Genomic DNA, 19661 nt, shown 5'->3' with positions numbered 1-19661 from the left:
AACATGTCAATTATAATAACACAACTAATACATGCATATTCAAAAGCCAATAACACATGCAGACCTTAAAGTCAAAAACATGCATAAAAAAAATTATTAACGAAGAAGCTAACCTTTTTAGCAGATTCCAAATGAAATGGAGGGAAATCGAAGAGTGCACGACCTAAAACTTAGGCCAAAAAGAGTCAAAAACACCGCCCAAGAACACGCAAGAAACTGCACCAAAACAATTTTTAATCGGTTCAAATAAAAGATATTTCATCACAGAGCAATTTAATCGGATTAAAAGTAAATTTAAACGATCCAAAAGAGAGAAAACGCACCTGGAAATGAAATGCCGCAGAGAGAAATCGCGGAGAAGACGATGAACAGTGAGCGTAACTCCTTGCGGGTTCGCCATTTTAGTATAAATGGCACTAGACGTCGGGTACTGGGGGCCCCAACGTTTATAATATTATAGACGTCGGGGTCATAACTAATATGACGTCTTTTGGATTTAAATATTCATATTAGCGGGAGGTTTTAGACGTCCGTTATCGTGGCCCCGACGTTTATAATATTATAGACGTCGGGGGCCTCTCCAACGGACGTTTCAGTGGCTGAAAAAGTTATCTCTTCAACTACCCTGTCAGCCACTTAAACGTCCGTTGTGGAGGGGCCGGGACGTCTATAATATTATAAACGTCGAGGCCCCTCCAACGGACGTTTCAGTGGCTGAAAAAGTTAACTTTTCAATTACCCTGTTAGCCACTTAAACGTCCATTGGAGGGGCCTCGACGTTTATAATATTATAGACGTCGGAGCCCCTCCACAACGGACGTTTAAGTGGCTGGCAGGGTAGTTGAAGAGTTAACTTTTTCAGCCACTTAAACGTCCGTTAAAGGGGTCCCGACGTTTATAATATTATAGACGTCCGGGGCCCCCACAACGAACGTCTAAAGGCCCACCGGTCAATTATTTACGGTGTTTTCGTGGACGGACGTCTATTGGGTGACGTTAAAGGCCAATTCTGCACTAATGCTTTCTTTTCAAAAGTCTTCGCATAAGTTCATAGATTGGAATAAAATTATTTCCCTAAAATTTTTCTCACGATTTGATTTATTCTATAAATACCAAATTTTTGTTTACACTATAAAACCGATAACATTTCATTTGATAACAATTTCATTGTAGATGCCATGTAATTTGTAGTTATTTTATGCATAACGTAAATTAAGTTATTACTTTTTGTAAATTAAATAGATATAATTTTGAAAAGAAAAACATTAATCCACAATAAATTTTATCCGCATTTTTCTATTTACCAGTTTTAATTATAATAGATAAACATATATAACTAATTAAATATTATATAGGAGTTGGAGTGACATTTAAGGTGATGACTTGGAAAATTGTAAAGTAAAACCCATCACATGTATGATATGACAAACAATGAAAAGTATTAGTGTATAATGACCCTCAATTTTATATGACCACAAAAAAGAAAAATACTGTGATTTTAACGGGAAATAGAACATTTATAAACTAAAATATTCAAATATAATGTAAAAATATTTAAAATTAAAAGTATACCATCCCGTGTTTAATTAATAATTTTGCATGCAAAACAATGATGAAAATAGAATAGAAAATGTCTAGAAATATCACTTTTAAATCATTGTTACAGTACAAATTCAGAAGGTTTACAAATTTTCATATTTGAAAAAGTAACAAGGAATTGTTGTTGTTGTCTTAAATATTAATTAATTTATATTTTGTTGTCTTAGAAAAAAAAGGAAGTTTCCTTTTTTTAATTTGTTAATATTACTTTATAATTTGTAACTAAGACAATTTACAAACACTACAAAAAGAAAATATAATATAACAGGGGTTTTTTGTCTGCGATTTTAAAAACCTCTCCTAAATTTGGGCAGTTTTAATAAAAACTGCAACTATGTTTTATTTTTTTAAGTTTTTAAAAAACTTTTCGGCTAATTTCTCAGCTTTCTCTTCACTCCGTCTTCACACCTTCCCTTTGCCTTTTGCATTTTCTCCCCTCTGCCTCTCATTCTTCACCACACCTTTCCTTTGCCTTTTCTTCTTCACTTTGTCTCTCTTTCTTTCACCTTAACTTCTCCTTCACATAGCCTTTCCTTTGCCTTTTTATCTTTTCCACTCTGTCACTCGTTCCCCAACCGTAATTTTCACTTCGCCGCTCCTTCACGTTGCGTTTTGCATCTTCTCCACTCTGACTCTCCCCTAACCCCAATGTCCCTCGGCTCCCGCAGCGACCGGAACTCCGCCGGAAGTTGCTCGAGCTTGGACGGAACGACAAGCTCCGATCGAGGTGGTGATCGCAGAGCAGGAAATCACAGGTTTGGCTTGATTGAACTTAAACGGCGTCGGAGGCATTTGAAGGGTTTAAGTAACTGAAATTTCATATAATCTGCTCCAATCCTAAATGTGAAAGAAGAAATGCTCATTTATAATTTCATTGATATCTTTAAAGGTGACCTGTGGATGTGCTGTTGGAGTTGCTGCTGCATTTAGAGCTCCAGTTGGTGGTGTGTTCTTTGCTTTGGAAGAGGTTACATTTTGGTATAAATTTTAATTCTTGATCCAAGATTTCGTTTTCTTAGAGATATGTGCAGTAAAGGCAGTAATGTCTGTTCTTATATTTGTTTATCGCTTTTATACCTAATAATTTGTTCATGTGCTGTTGTAGGCGGAGGAGTCAACTAATGTGGCCTGTCTATAGATAACAAGCTCTTACTTTCTTTGTTTTTTACAAAATGTTACATTCACTACATCTATGATATAGAAACCATGAGAAATGAACGATAAATGTTATCTGTATAACACCTAGAGAGAAATACGAGACTTTGTCGTACATGTCTTATGGTATTACTGGTTTTCTAGTAATGAAAAAATATGATGCGATACACAATATAAACATGAAAAGTATTTTTGTATAGAACAATGTAACAATTGTATGAATAATACATGGCTTCTTAATTATTCTTTATGTCTGTTTCTACTTCTAATTTGCAAACTAATAGCAGACCAATGGATCCACTCCTATGAGAAGAGAAACAGTGAAACAGTGGCCAAGTTGAAGGTGGCAATCAATGATTTTGGACGAATTGGCAGAAACTTTGTTCGTTGTTGGCACGGCCGAAAAGACTCACCCCTTGATGTTGTTGTTGTCAACGACAGTGGTGGTGTCAAGAATAAAAGTCATTTAACTGTCTTGGCTTAGCTGGTTTTATTGGCACAAATATTTTTGTTTCACTAATTCTGCTTCACGTATGATCCAGGCTTCACACCTGTTGAAATATGATTCTATGCTGGGAACATTTAAAGCAGATGTGAAGATACTAGACAATGAAACCATCACTGTTGATGGTAAGCCCATCAAGGTTGTTTCAAGCAGGGATCCTCTTAAGCTTCCTTATGCTGAACTAGGAATTGACATTGTTATTGGGGTAACCTCCATTACTTGATTTATCTTAAACATCTTGTAATGAATTAAAAATTTGTTTACTAATGGAAAATGTGGACATTTTGGGTCCAGTGGATTTATAGTATGGGATATATCATAGATATAAGCTATCACCTTTTTCACTGTCAGTTGAATAGTCAGATATTTGTTTTCTTCCTTCCCCTTCTTGACTGATTTTGTTTTTAGTGGCCAAGAGGATTATTCCTTTGTAGAGTTATTTCCAATGGCTATTATTGGAGTTATTAGAGGTCTACTAGGTAGTAATTTTTTCCTTTATTTTGGACTTCATCTGTACTATGGGTTTTACTTGGATCTTCTTCGATTTTGTTAATATAGTATCAATAATTTGTAGGAGCTTTATTCAATCAGCTTACTCTTTATATTACCACTTGGCGACGAAATCATGTTTTGTATCCATTTTAACGTCAGTGATTTCATTTGGCTTGTCACTTATAAGAAAATGTACTCCTTGCCCTGAATCTGATTTTGCATCTGGTATTGAATGTCCTCGACCTCTTGGAATGATTGATTATGACTTAGCACTTCTCTTCCAACCAATGTTGATGCTTTGAATCAGCATTGGAGTTGACTTCAATGTCATTTTTCCTGATTGGATGCTAACCGTTTTGCTAATAATACTTTTCGTTGGTAAGAATTACTGATCAAGCTTCAAAATTTAGACACTCTTTATTTGCTCAAATAATTTCTTTCCTCTTATGTGATCTCAATGTTAAACAGGCCTTTCTATTAAATCCTTCCTTAAGGGTATTCATACATGGAAGCAAGAAACCATTATGAAAAAGGTTAATTAATTTCTTCATTAACCTTTACACTCGTTTATGTTTTAAATTTCTTTCAAGTTTTTCATTCTGATGATTATGTGTGCATCGTTGTTATAATTCCAGGAAACAGGCCTTTCTATTAAATCCTTCCTTAAGGGTATTCATACATGGAAGCAAGAAACCATTATGAAAAAGGTTAATTAATTTCTTCATTAACCTTTACACTCGTTTATGTTTTAAATTTCTTTCAAGTTTTTCATTCTGATGATTATGCGTGCATCGTTGTTATAATTCCAGGAACCTAGGAAGATTCACATATTGATGGAGTTGAAAATAAGACTAATTTATTATTTTCAATCATGAAAAATACATACTCATATCTTCTATTTGTAATAATCTAATTCTCCTAAAAAGGGAAATAGGGAAACTAGAAAACAAAATAAAATAAAAGATTATATATCTATATCTTCTAATTAGGAATATTCTAAAGATATTTTCTCTAATTACAACACTTCCCCTCAAGTTGGTAAATGAATATCAATCATTCCCAACTTGCCTACAAGATCTTGAAATCTACCCGGAGGAAGCCCTTTTGTAAAGTATCTGCTATTTGAAGTTCTGTAGGAACATGAGTTGTAATCACAAATCCTCTGTCAAGATTATCTTTGATGAAATGCCTGTCAATTTCAATGTGTTTGGTTCTGTCATGTTGTACTGGATTATGGGCTATGCTCATAGCAGACTTATTGTCACAATGTAGTTGCACCGGGTTCTCCACTTTGACTTTAAGATCATCCAAAATGATTTTCATCCAGAGTCCTTCACACATTCCTTGAGCAAGGGCTCGAAATTCAGCTTTTGCACTAGAACGGGATACTTTATCTTGCTTTTTGCTTCTCCATGTTACCAGACTATCTCCAAGAAATACACAATACCCAGAAGTAGATTTTCTGTCAGTAATAGAACCTGCATAGTCCGCATCAGTATATATCTTCATAGTCAATGTGTCTTCCCTTTTGAATAATAACCCCTTTCCTGGACTTGACTTCAAGTATTGGAGAATTTTGTCAACTGCTTGCATGTGTCTCTCTCTTGGATCATGCATAAATTGGCTCACAACACTCACAACATAAACAATGTCTGGTCTTGTGTGTGATAGATAAATCAATTTTCCTACCAATCTCTGATATAGGGCCTTCTCTATAGGAGCACTTACTTCACTTCCAATTCTGTGATTTTGTTCTATAGGAACTATTGAGGTTCTACATCCCAACTTTCCTGTTTCTTTGAGGAGATCAAGTACATATTTCCTTTGGGAGGTGAAAATTCCGTTCTTGGAGTAGGCAACCTCTATTCCAAGAAAATATTTGAGTTTTCCTAGGTCTTTCATTTCAAACTGAGCTGCCAATTTATCTTTTAATGCCAACTTTTCTGTTTCATCATCTCATGCAATTATCATATCATCCACATAGACAAGTAATAAAGTGATTTTACCTGTAGAAGAGTGTTTATGAATAGAGTATGATCTCCTTGGCTTTGTCTGTATCCTAAGGAAACCATTGCTTTTGTAAATCTTCCAAACCATGCTCTAGGGGATTGCTTAAGACCATACAATGCTTTCTTCAGGAGGCATACCTTGTTTCTTTCATTTTTCACTTCAAAACCTGGGGGAATCTCCATGTACACTTCCTGATCTAGATTTCCATGAAGAAAGACATTCTTCACATCTAATTGGTGTAAGTCCCATCCAAAATGGGCAGCCAAAGAAAGAATAACTCGAACTGTATTCGTCTTTGCCACTGGGGCAAATGTCTCCTCATAGTCAATCCCATATGTTTGGGTATATCCTTTTGCCACCAATCTAGCTTTATATCTTTCTATTGTCCCATTTGCCTTATGTTTCACTGTGAATATCCATCTACACCCTACTGCCTTCTTGTCTCTTGGCTTATCAACAATCTCCCAAGTTGAATTTCTTTCTAATGCATTCATCTCTTCTTTCATGGCTTGATTCCAATGTTCAATTTTCATGGCCTCCTGGATTGAGGTAGGAATTTCTGTGGCATCAATGGCAGCAATAAAACTTTTGTGCTTATGAGAGAGATTGTTAGTGCAAACATACTGAGAAATATGATATTTAGCACATGATCTTCTTCCCTTTCTCAATGCAATGGGTAAATCCTCAGTAATACTTACCTCCTCCTCATTGATATCTTTAGGGATCCTCACCTCCGGATTAGACAATTTTTCTTGCTCGAGAGTTGAAGTGGGTTGTTTTCTTCTTTCATATTTGTTGCCAAAAAATTTGTCTTCTTCCTCACTGTGGACTATGGTAGCTTCATTGCTCAGGTCTTGGGCCTCTTGCAAAGACAAACATGGTAATGATAAGAAGGAGAGTTCATCCACTTCAAGTGCTTTCTCCCCCTGAAGTGGTGGACTGACATAAAAGGATTGTGTTTCATGAAAGGTGACATTCATGGTGATAAAGACGCGACGACTCTGAGGATGATAACATTTGTACCCTTTTTTATTAGAAGGATACCCAATAAAGACACATTTAAGAGCTCTGGGATCTAATTTACCACGATTAGGATGATGAGAGTGAACAAAAATAACACATCCAAAGACTCGACTAGGTAGACTCGTATGGAAGAAGAAGGAACAAAAGACAATAGACTCTATAGGACTAATGCCATTTAAGATACGAGTGGGTAACCTGTTGATGAGATATGTGGTAGTTAACACAGCTTCTCCCCAGTAATTTTGGAACAAACATTTGAAAAAGAATAGCTCTAGTTACTTCAAGAAGATGACAATTCTTTCTTTCTGCAACCCCATTTTGTTGAGGGGTGTTAACACAGGTTAGTTCATGAACAATACCATTATGAGACAAAAAATTGAGAAATTCATGATTCACATATTCAGTACCATTATCAGACCGAATTCTTTTGATATTTTTTCCAAATTGATTTTGGACAAGGTGGAAAAAATTAACAAAAATTTGAAAAACTTCAGATTTATTTTTCATAAGGTATGTCCACGTGACACGGGTACAATCGTCAATAAAGGTAACAAACCATTTGGCTCCAGAAATAGAATCTATGACAGGACCCCAAACATCAGAATGAATTAAATCAAATGGAGCAATACTCTTTTTATTACTAATAGGATAAGATGCATGATGGTGTTTTGACAATTGATAAATATCACAATTAAAAGATTTAACCGACTCTTTGGTAAACAAATGGGGAAACAAGGACTTGATAAGACTAAATGAAGGATGCCCAAGCCTTTGATGATGTAGCCATATTTGGGAATTTGTCCACATCTCAGATGTAGCTTGTTGACTCATAATTTGTGTGTTGCTTTGGTCATCAAACTCTAAAAAATACAACCCACTTTGCTCCTTAGCAGTTAAAATCGTCTTCCCCATGGCAAGGTCCTAAAAAACATAATAAGTTGGAAAAAATGTTACTGAACAATTTAAATCCTTTGTGAGTTTTTGCACTGAGATAAGACTATTAGCTAATTGAGGAACATGTAAAACATCCTTCAATATAATAGATGAGTCCAAAATTATATTCTCAGAGCCGCATATAGGTATACCCTGACCATTCGCAACTGTAATAAGTTGTGCTTTATTGCTTTTACCATATGAGTCGAAAGACCCACTAAATGGTGTCATATGATCAGTTGCACCTGAATCAAGGATCCAAATACCTTGAGACACTTGTCCAACACTATTGAGACAAATCTTACCTTTATGGACAGAGTACATGATCCAGAGGGCTTACTCATTGATTCAACCATTGCTTCCAAGCACTCTAGTTTCTCCTTATAAGCTTTGATATCAAGATCTGGTGGTTGTGGATTAGATTGTGAAGAACTAGATTGATTGGTGGCTTCTTGTTCTGAGGTAGTATGATTTACCCATCTTTGAGTATACCCTTTGTTGTTTCCCATGCGTTCGAGAACATTCTTTCTTCCATGGAGTTTGAAGCATATTTCCTTGGTATGTCCAGATCTTTTACAGTATGAACAATAGTCCCCATGAGTACCTTTTTCAAATGTCTTTCCCCCAGCATTTGTTCCCTTGTGGACTCCCTTTCCAGTTGTCATGGCAGAGCCTGTGTTGGAGATCCCTCCATTTAGCATGACAGTTCTTCGAGTTTCTTCTCCTCTTACCATAAAAAAAACTTCTGACAGGGATGGTAATTTTTCTCTTCCAAAAATCTGAACTCGGATTGGGTCATACTCATGATTCAAGCCCTGGAGAAATTTAAAGATTCTTCCCCTTTCAATGAATTCAGTAAGAGCGGCAGCATATGTTTTACACATCTTTATTGTTTGGTTCTGATCGAATTCCATCCGAAGACCACTCAGGATTCCGTGATATTCTGATACGGAAAGGGAGCCCTGTTTTGTATTAAATGTCTTGTTCTCAATGTCATAGTAAGCAGCAAGATCCTTTTTTAAAGAAAAAGTGCTCTGTAAATCATCCCATATTTCTTTTGCAGAAGAATGGAACATATAATTTCTCCTTATCTCAGGAATCATGGATTGCCACATCCAAGTCATAATTAATGAATCTTCCTTGTCCCAAATTGAGAAATAAGTGTCATATGGTTCTGGTCCTCCTCCATCTGTCTGACCAAGTTTTGAACGACTCTTGAGAACCTGTCGAATAAATTGGCTCCATTGTAAGTAATTCTGACCATCCAACCGATCGGTACCTCCTATATCAGGAGGCTTCGGCGACCCTGTGGCGACGACGGTGAGTGGGTCTCGCCGGAGGGGGGCACGTGGGCTACACGTGCCGGCGACTGTGGCGGCGCATGGCGGCTCCTCTGACGGAGCGACTTTCGACGTTGTGATCGCCGGTGTTGGGCACACCTTTCTGCCCTATCAACGACCCCAACCGGCGACGATGGCAGCGGCGGTGGTCGGACAGCGGCGGCAGCGGTGCGACTGTTGCATCCGAACGAAGCCCCAAGATTTGGAGCTCTGACACCAAGTTGAAAATAAGACTAATTTATTATTCTCAATCATGAAAAATACATTCTCATATCCTCTATTTGTAATAATCTAATTCTCCTAAAAGGAAAATAGGGAAACTAGGAAAACAAAATAAAATAAAAGATTATATATCTATATCTTCTAATTAGGAAGATTCTAAAGATATTTTCTCTAATTACAACAAATGGTAAGTGGTTTAATACTATTTCTATTCTACATTTCTGTAAATGTAATTATTTATCAAACATGTCATTCTATTTTTGAATCTTATCAGATATTGCAACTGCTGAAGATGATGCACATTATATTCAAACAGAAGGCCCTGTCACAGACAATACTAAGGAACTAAAGAAAAAAGTAGTACAAAATACCGAAAGTTATTGATTCCATATATGTGCATCGCCTATTCTTTCTAATGGAATCTAAACCGACCTGCAGGTTTCTATGGTTGACAACATTCGTTGGAAGGACCTTGGACATCTTTTCGTTGTCTGGATCATGATACTTACGTTAGAGATTGGAAAAGTTTGTACCATATGAGCTATTCACTCAAAAATTAAGTTTTTCATTTCTTGCATTTGGATTCATTGATCAACATGAGATGATGATAGTAAATGCCTCTGATTTGGAACAGATTTACACGAGTACTTGCTTTGGAGCATATTGGGCAGTGAATCTACTCCAGGTACGAACTACTATAAGAGAATTCAATCTGAAAACCATTATCATCTTACATTTTTTAGCTTTCTTTGATATGGCCTAATTATTGAATGTGTGTCGTTGTGCCATCAAAGTCATTATCATAGTGAACATTTACTGTTTATTTGTTGTTGTGATTTAGATCCCAATAGCTGTAGGAATGAGTTCATACCAGGCCATGAGACTATATAAAGGGAAGAGAAGCATAGCGTCAAAGGGAGATCAACAACCACGTTGGAGAGTGTGGCAGTTAATTCTATTCTGTTGTTGTGGAACACTTGCTGGCACACTTGCCGGTTTATTAGGACTTGGTGGAGGATTCATCTTGGCACCCCTTTTCCTTGGAATTGGAATCCCTCCTCAGGTACCTTTCATTCTTCTTTCTCTCATCAAGTTTTTCTGTGTAGATTTTTCTTGGAAACCGTTCTGATTGGAGAATTTTTCACAAAGGTGGCAAGTGCTACATCCATTTTGGCAATGGCATTTTCAGTATCTATGGCTGTGGTGGAATATTACCTTCTCAAACGTTTCCCTGTTCCTTATGGTATGTATGCATGAAAGAATGAACAGTGTGCTGGATGACTAGTAATTTGCCTATTCAAAGAGCATGTGCTTAGTACTAGATAATTTTAATGGACCAAGAGGAGCTTAATGAAGCAATAACTTGTGATTTTAATGTTAAAGTTTGGATATGGTGTTGCAGCACTATGCTTGGTAGGTGTAGCGACTGCAGCTTCAGTTGTTGAATAGTATTTGGAGAGCATTTGTGATCATTTTCATCCTAACCTTCACACTGTGTGTGAGTGCAGTTTTACTAGGTAGGTGTAAGATGATTTTGTTTTGTTTTGTTTTGCAGGTTCTGTAAGGCAAATGTAAAATGGTTTTATTTAGTGGCATGACAAGTGGAGTAGGAGTTGCACTTATGATCGAAAAGATTGAACGCAAAGAGCACATGGGATTTGGAAACCTCTGCATGTACACGGCTAAAAATTAAGGTTCATGAGGCCTAATATTTACAGGGTTGTTTAATGCAGTTTTGTATTGTCTTTGGTTAGATTAGTACCACATTTTTGTATATTTTTTAAGTATACTTTTAGTTCACTTGAAACACAAAAATTCATTGTATTAGTCATCAAATTTCAACAATTGAGTATTTGAGGTATACTTTTTGGTTCATATTTTCTCAGGGAGCCACGACTTTGGCCAGAAGAATATTTGTTTTTTAGAAATGGTTTATATTTGTTTTTAACATAATATCCTTGTTTAAATGGAAAGAGAATCAAATAGTAAAAAAATCACTTTTTTTACAGGTAAAATTATGTTTCCTTTTTCATTTTTTATTTATTATGCGTTCACAAATTATTATTAAAAATTGTTTTACTTTTTATATTATTATAAACTATTTAGTCTTGTTTTATGAAAATGAATATAAAATATTATTTTCAACTAATGGTATATCAGTTATATTTTTTGGAAATAGAGATGATGTCGTGAATAAAGATGTTAAAGATAAACAAGAATGGTGAAAATGGGATAGTTCCTGCGGTTTTGTTAAAAACCTTGTTAATCCCGACGGTTTTTTAAAAATTCAGTTAATCTCGGGGGTTTTTGAAAAATTTCTACAAATCACGAAGGTTTTTGAAAAAGTCCTGTCAATTTCAGTTTTTTCTAGGGATTTTTGTAACCTTAAGAATTGTATTTTCTAGGAATTAAAACCCACTAACTTTAAAAATAACCCTTACTAAAATTATATATTTTTGTAATAGGGAACTTAATACGGATGAGGATTTTTATTATTTAAATATTTTTTTCATAGAACTTAAAAACTTAAAAAAATAATTCCAAATTATTTTATAAAAAATAACACAAAATATAGAATTTTGTAATGGTATTTACTTTAGATAATGTTTTAGTTCTACATAGAAATAAATGACGTTATTTTGTTATACTGTTGAACTGTGTTAATAACTCTTTCTATGTCACATTAACCATATTTGCTATTCATAAAAGAAGCTATTGCAAATATTACAACTTGTTAAAAAATAATTGCCTTGCAAAATGCATTTTCAGAGTAGTTTTCTAATTTTATTATCTTTCGAATATTGGCTTATAATTCTATCACTATTTTTTAAGAAAACATTTGATCGATTATTTTTTATATAAAATTGTCGTTTAATCTAAAAATTCCAAGTTCGTGTTAGTTACCTTTCTTTTCACAAGTCTTTGGATAAGTCAATTGATTGGAATAGAATTATTGTCCCAAAAAATTTCCCACCATTGATAATGAGGAAAGTGACAAAGGTGGAAAAGTGGAGGCTTCCCTTGTCATTTTATTTGAATAAAGACCAATGTCTAATTTTCCAATAATCACTAGATTTATTGAATTTTCCTTTTAAATTTAGCAATATTTTTTACATTTGGTCCCATTACCCCAAATTAATTTACTATAACAAAGTCATTTGCTAATATGAGATGACAATTTTATAGGAACAAGATATAAATGGTGACATAAACTTTCACTATAAAAATATTTTCTTAATATTTAGCTGGACTTACAATTTTTTTTTAAATATCCTTAAAGAAAAATATCTATTTTATGAATTTTATAAAAAATTCACATACAATATACGATTTTCTAATTGTATCTATTTTCATACAATATTTTGTCTCTAAGAATAACTAACTTTATAAATAATATTGTCGTTTAAAATGAAAATACACAAGTCTTCTCCGAAGTCAATTGATATTATTGAAATTATTGAAATCTTCCATGCATTAATGAAATGCATAATAAAGTTATTTATGGACCACAAAAAATTAGTTGATATGATGAATAAAAAAATGGAAAACAGGCAAACACGACAATGACTTAGAACAGCAGTATTGGTAATTAATGAGTCGGTGTGAGTATAAATGTGGGTATTGGGAGTGATAAATTCAGAACACATATCAATCTAATTCTATACTATTCACTCTCTCTATTTCATCATCATGAATATTCTCAAAGTGAAGATGTTTGTGGTGAGTGTGATGAGTGTGGTGTTGCAGGTTGCTTATGGACAACACCATATCCGATGCCTTCCAAAAGAGAGGGATGCACTCCTTCAATTCAAGGCTGCCATTGTCGATGACTACGGCATGCTCTCTTCTTGGACCACTCCCGACTGTTGCCAATGGGAGGGGATTCGCTGCAGTAACCTCACCGCTCATATTATAAGCCTCCACCTTCCTGGACAATACAATGAATTTCCTTTTCTTGGTGGTTATTATGAACTCTGTCAGCGTTACATCAGCGGAGAGATCCACAAGTCGTTAATGGAGTTACGACACTTACAGTATTTGAACCTCAGTTTCAATTCTTTTCGACACACTATTCCAGAGTTTCTTGGCTCTCTTACCAACTTGAGATATCTTGATCTCTCTTCATCTTATCTTAGCGGACAAATTCCAACTCAGATAAGTTCTCTTTCTCATTTGAAATATTTGAATCTTGCTCATAATAATTATCTGAATGGTTCAATCCCTCGTGAACTTGGAAATCTCTCTCGGTTGCAGTATCTTGATCTCAGTAGCAATTCTTTAAATGGAAATATACTTTCCCAACTTGGAAATCTCTCTCGATTGGAGTATCTTGATCTCAGTTGGAATTCTTTTGGGGAAAGTGTGCCATCTCAGATCGGAAATCTCTCTCGGCTGCGGTATCTTGATCTCAGCTACAATTCTTTTGAAGGATACATTCCTTCCCAACTAGGAAACCTTTCAAAATCATTTGGGAGCACATGTACTTTGGAGTTATTGGATTTGTCTAATAATAAGTTGAGTGAAGATCTTACGGACATATTTAATCATTTGTCTGCATGTTCTAAATACTCACTACAAAAACTGAGTTTGGCATACAATCAAATCAGAGGCTCCGTACCTGACCTTTCAGCATTTTCAAATTTAAACATGTTGGATCTTTTTGACAATCAATTGAGTGGAAGGATACCTGAAGGCACTAGGTTGCCATCTCATTTGGAGCAGTTGTCAATTGGGTCTAACTCTTTAGAAGGTGGTGTTCCAAAATCATTTGGAAGCATATGTACATTGGAGTTATTGGATTTAACTTTCAACAAGTTGAGTGAAGATCTAACAGTGATATTTAATCATTTGTCTGGATGTTCTAGATACTCATTGCGAGAACTAAATCTCGGTCAAAATAAAATCAATGGCACATTACCTGATTTCTCAATATTTGCAAAGTTGGAAACGTTGGATCTCAGTATCAATCAAATTAGGGGTACTTTGCCTCGCAACCTCGCAACAATGTTCCCATCATTAAAAATATTGTACCTTGATAATAACAAGCTAAATGGGACAATTTCTGAAGATCTTCGATTTCCAACAGAACTTGAGGTATTATCCTTGATGTCAAACTCTTTGAAAGGTGTGTTAACTGACTCTCATTTTTATAATATGACAAAGTTAAGGACATTGAGGTTGTCAGATAACTCACTCACGTTAGAAGTTAGTCAAAATTGGGGTTCAACTTTTCAATTGGATAATATTGAATTGAGGTCTTGCAAGCTTGGTCCTTTGTTTCCCAAATGGCTCGAGAAACAAAACAAATTTCAATACCTTGACATTTCAAATAGTGGAATATCAGGTACGGTTCCAGAATGGTTTTGGACCAAATTTGGATTGTCAAATTGGACAAGTATTGATATTTCATCTAATAATTTACAAGGTACGATTCCAAATTTGCCAATAGAGAATCATTATTTATCTCTTAGTCTTGCATCAAATCAATTTGAAGGTCATGTTCCGCCATTTTTACGAGGCTCAATATCTCTTGATCTATCAAACAATAAATTCACAAATTCTTTTTCATTTTTATGTTCTAATGGTGTAGCTGAATCTTTGTACCAATTAGACCTTTCAAATAATAAGTTTTTTGGACAAATTCCAGACTGTTGGACCCATTTGAAGTCATTGGCTTACTTAAATATGAGTCAGAACAAGTTTTCAGGAGAGATTCCTTCTTCAATGGGATCACTCCTTGAACTTCAAGTTTTGTTATTGAGAAGCAATAATTTAACAGGTAAAATCCCTTCCGTCTTGAAGAATTGCACACAGTTGGTGATGGTAGACATAGCAGAAAATAGATTATCAGGATCTATCCCAAATTGGATTGGGAAGGAATTATCAAAGTTGCAATTTTTAAGCTTAAGAAGAAATTATTTGAATGGAAGTTTACCATTGGAAATTTGTTATCTAAAAAGCATTCAACTCTTAGATCTCTCGCTAAACAACCTATCTGGACAAATTCCTAAATGCATAAAATATTTTTCCTTAATGACTCGAATGGCTTCTTTGAGAGATTATTATCAAGGTCATCAATATTTGATCAACACTAGTGCTATAAAAAGTAACTTTTCATACAATTTGAATACATTATTGATGTGGAAAGGTTCAGAACAAATGTTTACAAACAGGGGATTGTCACTTTTAAATAGCATTGATCTCTCAAGCAATGAATTATCAGGAGAAATTCCAAAAGAAATAGAGGGTTTATTTGGATTGGTGTCATTGAATCTATCAAGAAACCAATTGACAGGGAATATTCCTTCAAAGGTTGGAGAGTTAACATCACTTGAATTTCTTGATTTGTCACGAAACCAACTTGTTGGTTCTATTCCTTCGAGTCTTGCTCAAATTGACCGACTCATTGGGTTAGATTTGTCACATAATTATTTATCTGGAAAAATTCCAACTGGAACACAATTACAGAGTTTCGATGCATCGAAATATGAAGATAATGTTGATCTCTGTGGACCACCATTAAAGGAATTGTGCATTGATGGAGTGGCAAGACAAGGACCAATTATTAAATTTCAAGAGGATGACAATTTGATTTTCAATCGTGAATATTATATAAGTATGACAATTGGATTTGCTATAAGCTTTTGGGGAGTGTTTGGCTCAATCTTAATAGTACATTCTTGGCGTCATGCATATTTCAAGTTCTTAAATAATTTAGGAGACACTCTTTATGTCATGACAACAGTGAAAGTTTTCAAAATCTGCTACAAAACATAGCTACAGGTAACATTATTTTAACCTTGTGTTAAAATTTTTATTTTTTTTTGTTTTATTATTATTATAATTATTAAGTTTTTTTTCATTAAATTAGTTTTTAATTTAAAATTAGAGACTAATTTAAAATTAATAATATTAAATATGTAAAACTTTGATAGCTAATGACAATGATCAATTTAAAGTCTAATTAACAAATTAATTATAATTTTTTATTTATAAAAAAGACTATTTTACATACTAATAACTTCTAATTGATATCCACATAATTAATTATTTTGATTTCTAAATTTGATTAATGAGTTTCTTGTCATAAATGATTCACATTTCCAAATAATAACAATTACAAAAATATTATGGTTAAATCGATTTTTATTAGATAAAAAGAAATTTAATGAAAGATTAACAATGTAATTGAAAATAAGAATATTACTTAAAGATAATAACTAATGTCTATGGATAGAATAAAATAATAAAAAATCGTTAGCATAAGACATATTTTCAGTCTCTTTATTTTTATCTCTTTCAATCTTGTCTCAAAATTGTTGACATTCTCATAATAAGTTGGTTTTTCTTTTGTATGTTTAAACTTTGCAATATTAGTTTCATGGATGATAGATATAATTATTTTTATAAATACATTATTTATAATAAATGGTAAGTTGTAATTCAAGTAAAGATCTCCTATATGAATTTGAAGATTTCTAGTTTTAATTTGGCTTCTACAAACACTTTTTTATTTTCCTTGATGATAATTCTTTTATGACAAATGATTTTTTTTACAAAGTATAAAATAAATTGAAAGAATTTAATTGGTAGTAATTTAAATTATTGGAGTTTTTTATTCCTTTGCCTTTTAATATAAGTTTGCTTTGAATTAGTTTGTTTACGTTATCTTTTTATTGTTTCTATTTCTGGCGAAATTAATATAATTTGCTTAATTTTTGGCAGAGGAAATGGAATTTGAAGATTAGAATGATTGTGAGGGTACCATGCTCAAAGGACAAAAAAAAAGAGAGGAAAGAGGTACTCTGGATATCGATAACTGAGGAAGATTTCTAAACATTTATTTTCTTTAAATGTTTATTTCTTCTCCATTTTTATTTTGTAATGGTTGTTCAGGAAGCCTATTGTGATTGTGAAGTTGTTAGTCATACAATAATTATTGATTTTTCAGTCATGTTCTGTACTAATACATTATGTGTTTTTTTCCTTTCTACTACCTTCCTCTCTCTTGCATGTGATTAATGAATCTTTCCCAAAAGGTTATATTATATTAATGACATAATATAAGCTTTTGGGGAGTGTTTGGCTCAATCTTAATATGACATGACAATAGTGAAAGTTTTCAAGATCTGGTACAAACTAAAGCAGGTAACAGTATTTTAAACTTGTGTTTAAATTTTGATTTTTTTTTCTTATTATTATTATTATGATTATTATTATTATTTTAAATAAATAATTTTCATATTCCTTATAATAGGAATTACTTTCCTGTGATATTAAGATCAATATTGACCATTCTTATGGTAAATTTCAATATTCGTATTTCAATACAGAAATAATTCTTGTAAATGGAATCTAAAAAAAAAAAAAAAGTAACTACAGATTTTAGATTAAAATATGTTTTTTCTCTCCAGTGTATTCATCCATATTCTTTTATTTTGGTTAAATATGTTTTTGGTCCCTTAACTTTCAGCGAAAATTGGAATTAGTCCCTCTTCAAAACTTTGAACTAATTTAGTCCCCAAACTTTAAAAATGTGTAAATTTAATCCTTTTAACCAAATTTTGTTAACTTTATTTGATGTTTCAAAAACATTTATCAGTGAACATTGAAGCAAAAATGTGTCAAACGGGAGGCTAAAGTTTTGAAGAGGGACTAATTGCAATTTTCGCTGAAAGTTAAGAGACCAAAAACATATTTAACCCTATTTTTTTTCCTCATCCTTTATTTTTCTTATTATTCTGTATTTCGTGATGGCTTAGTGATTTTTCTAATTCAGCATATCACCATTTAATTGAAAATATATGACATAGAAAACAAAATTTTAGCAGCGTAAAGAAAAAAATTTAAATACTATTTTATGAATAATAATTAATTTAAGAAATGAATAATAATTAGTCATTTATTAACTAATTTAAATACTATTTTATAAACTAAAAAAATTATTATTATTCATAATAATTAGAGTGTAAATTGGTTTCTAATATTATTACATTTTTTTGTCACTAAATTAGTTTTTAATTTAAAATTTGAGACTAATTTAAAATCAATAATATTAAATATCTAAAACTTTTAAAACTAATGACAATAACCAATTTAAAGTCTAATTAACTAACTAATTATAATTTTTTTATTTATAAAAAAGACTATTTTACACACAAAAATTTTTTAATTAATATTTACATAATTAATATAGTGACTAATTATTTGAATTTCTAAATTTGATTTAATAATTTTCTTGTCATAAATGGTTCACATTTCCATATAGTAACAATTACAAAAATATCATGGTTAAATCGATTTTTTATTGGACAAAAAGAAACTTATTGAAAGATTATCAATGTAATTATAAATAAGAATATTTAAACATAATAACTACTGTCTATGGATACAATAATATAATAAAAAATTGTTAGTATAAGACATATTTTTAGTCTTTTTACTTTACTTTTGTAAGAACCTAGAAAATAGAGTATTAGAATTTATAGGTATCTTAAAATAATGAGACCGGACATTTTTATGTTAAAAATTCAATAAAATAAATAAGATTTTATAAACGCGTCTCATTATCTGAAATACCTGTTGTCTCTCTAACTCATTCTTTGAATTTATTTTCCCTTCTCTATAAGCTTTTTGAGACATTTATTTGATGATCATAAAGTGTCTAGGAGATCACAACAGTGAGTTCTCTATTATCTACTAATCAGTTTTTCCTATTGAGTAAGTTAGTTTCCACTCCTTTTTCTTTTAATTTTTATGTTTAACGCACATCAAATAGTTTGAATGCATGTGTCATCTTATATCTATTTCTAGCTTCTTATCGATCAAACGTCCTAAGGACTTGCTCTAATCATGATTATATGGTTTGTAGGTGTTTTTAGAGTTTCTTGAGCTAAGGTAGGGGTAGTACGTTGTATAGAGCTGTGACAGTTTTCCCAATCAGGTGAGGGAAGCTAGTGATTTTTATAAATTTAATTTACAGGTATGAGTAGTGGTTGATACGATGTTATGTTAATTTGGTTTTAACTACAATGATTGTTTTAGTGTCATTGGTTCTTTAATGATAGTGCTTGGTTATTTGATGTATGATGCCATGGATGATGTTGATTTGTACTTGATTAATCTTGTGCGTCTATCGGTTTTGAAGAGCAATGTTAAAAATTTGATGTTATATTGAGAAGTAAAGAGTAGGCTGAATTGTAGGTTGATTTTGAACCTTAAGAGGAGGTTTTGATAGGTGAGATTTTGAAGTAAGGGTCGAATGGGAAGAATTGAGTTTTTGGGTTTGTTCTAGGGTCATTTAAAGCTTGTTCTAGCTTTAAATTAGTAGAAATCTGGCGTCGAATTGGTTGGTGGTTAGTAGGGTGTGATTTTGTATGGTT

The 19661-nt window shown here is 32.9% G+C and overlaps 2 protein-coding genes across 10 annotated transcripts; both read left to right on the top strand.

The window, feature by feature from the left end:
- The first annotated feature begins 1984 nt into the window (after nt 1–1984).
- LOC124831042 (sulfite exporter TauE/SafE family protein 3-like) lies at nt 1985–11164 on the top strand. 9 transcript variants are annotated; one of them, XM_088094499.1, is made up of 12 exons: nt 1985–2354; nt 2489–2577; nt 2705–3464; nt 4059–4129; nt 4220–4284; nt 4387–4458; nt 9554–9636; nt 9718–9804; nt 9914–9964; nt 10121–10342; nt 10429–10522; nt 10835–11164. In XM_088094499.1, exons 6-12 carry the CDS (start codon nt 4431–4433, stop codon nt 10852–10854), a joined length of 585 nt encoding a protein of 194 aa, XP_087950625.1. In that variant the 5' UTR covers nt 1985–2354; nt 2489–2577; nt 2705–3464; nt 4059–4129; nt 4220–4284; nt 4387–4430; the 3' UTR covers nt 10855–11164. The 9 variants fall into 9 exon arrangements, with proteins under 9 accessions (XP_087950625.1, XP_087950621.1, XP_087950619.1 ...); XM_088094495.1 differs by having other exon boundaries at nt 4022–4129; XM_088094493.1 differs by having other exon boundaries at nt 2705–3215; nt 3297–4284.
- Nucleotides 11165–12969: 1805 nt separating this feature from the next.
- Nucleotides 12970–16056, top strand: LOC148195007 (receptor-like protein EIX2). The gene is made up of 2 exons (XM_088095054.1): nt 12970–14239; nt 14315–16056. Exons 1-2 carry the CDS (start codon nt 12970–12972, stop codon nt 16054–16056), a joined length of 3012 nt encoding a protein of 1003 aa, XP_087951180.1.
- Nucleotides 16057–19661: the final 3605 nt, after the last annotated feature.

This window comes from Vigna umbellata, chromosome 7 (assembly GCF_029865625.1).
Source record: "Vigna umbellata cultivar VRB3 chromosome 7, Vumbellata_1.0, whole genome shotgun sequence".
Lineage (NCBI taxonomy): Eukaryota > Viridiplantae > Streptophyta > Magnoliopsida > Fabales > Fabaceae > Vigna > Vigna umbellata.
This window is presented reverse-complemented; position numbering and strand designations above follow the sequence as displayed.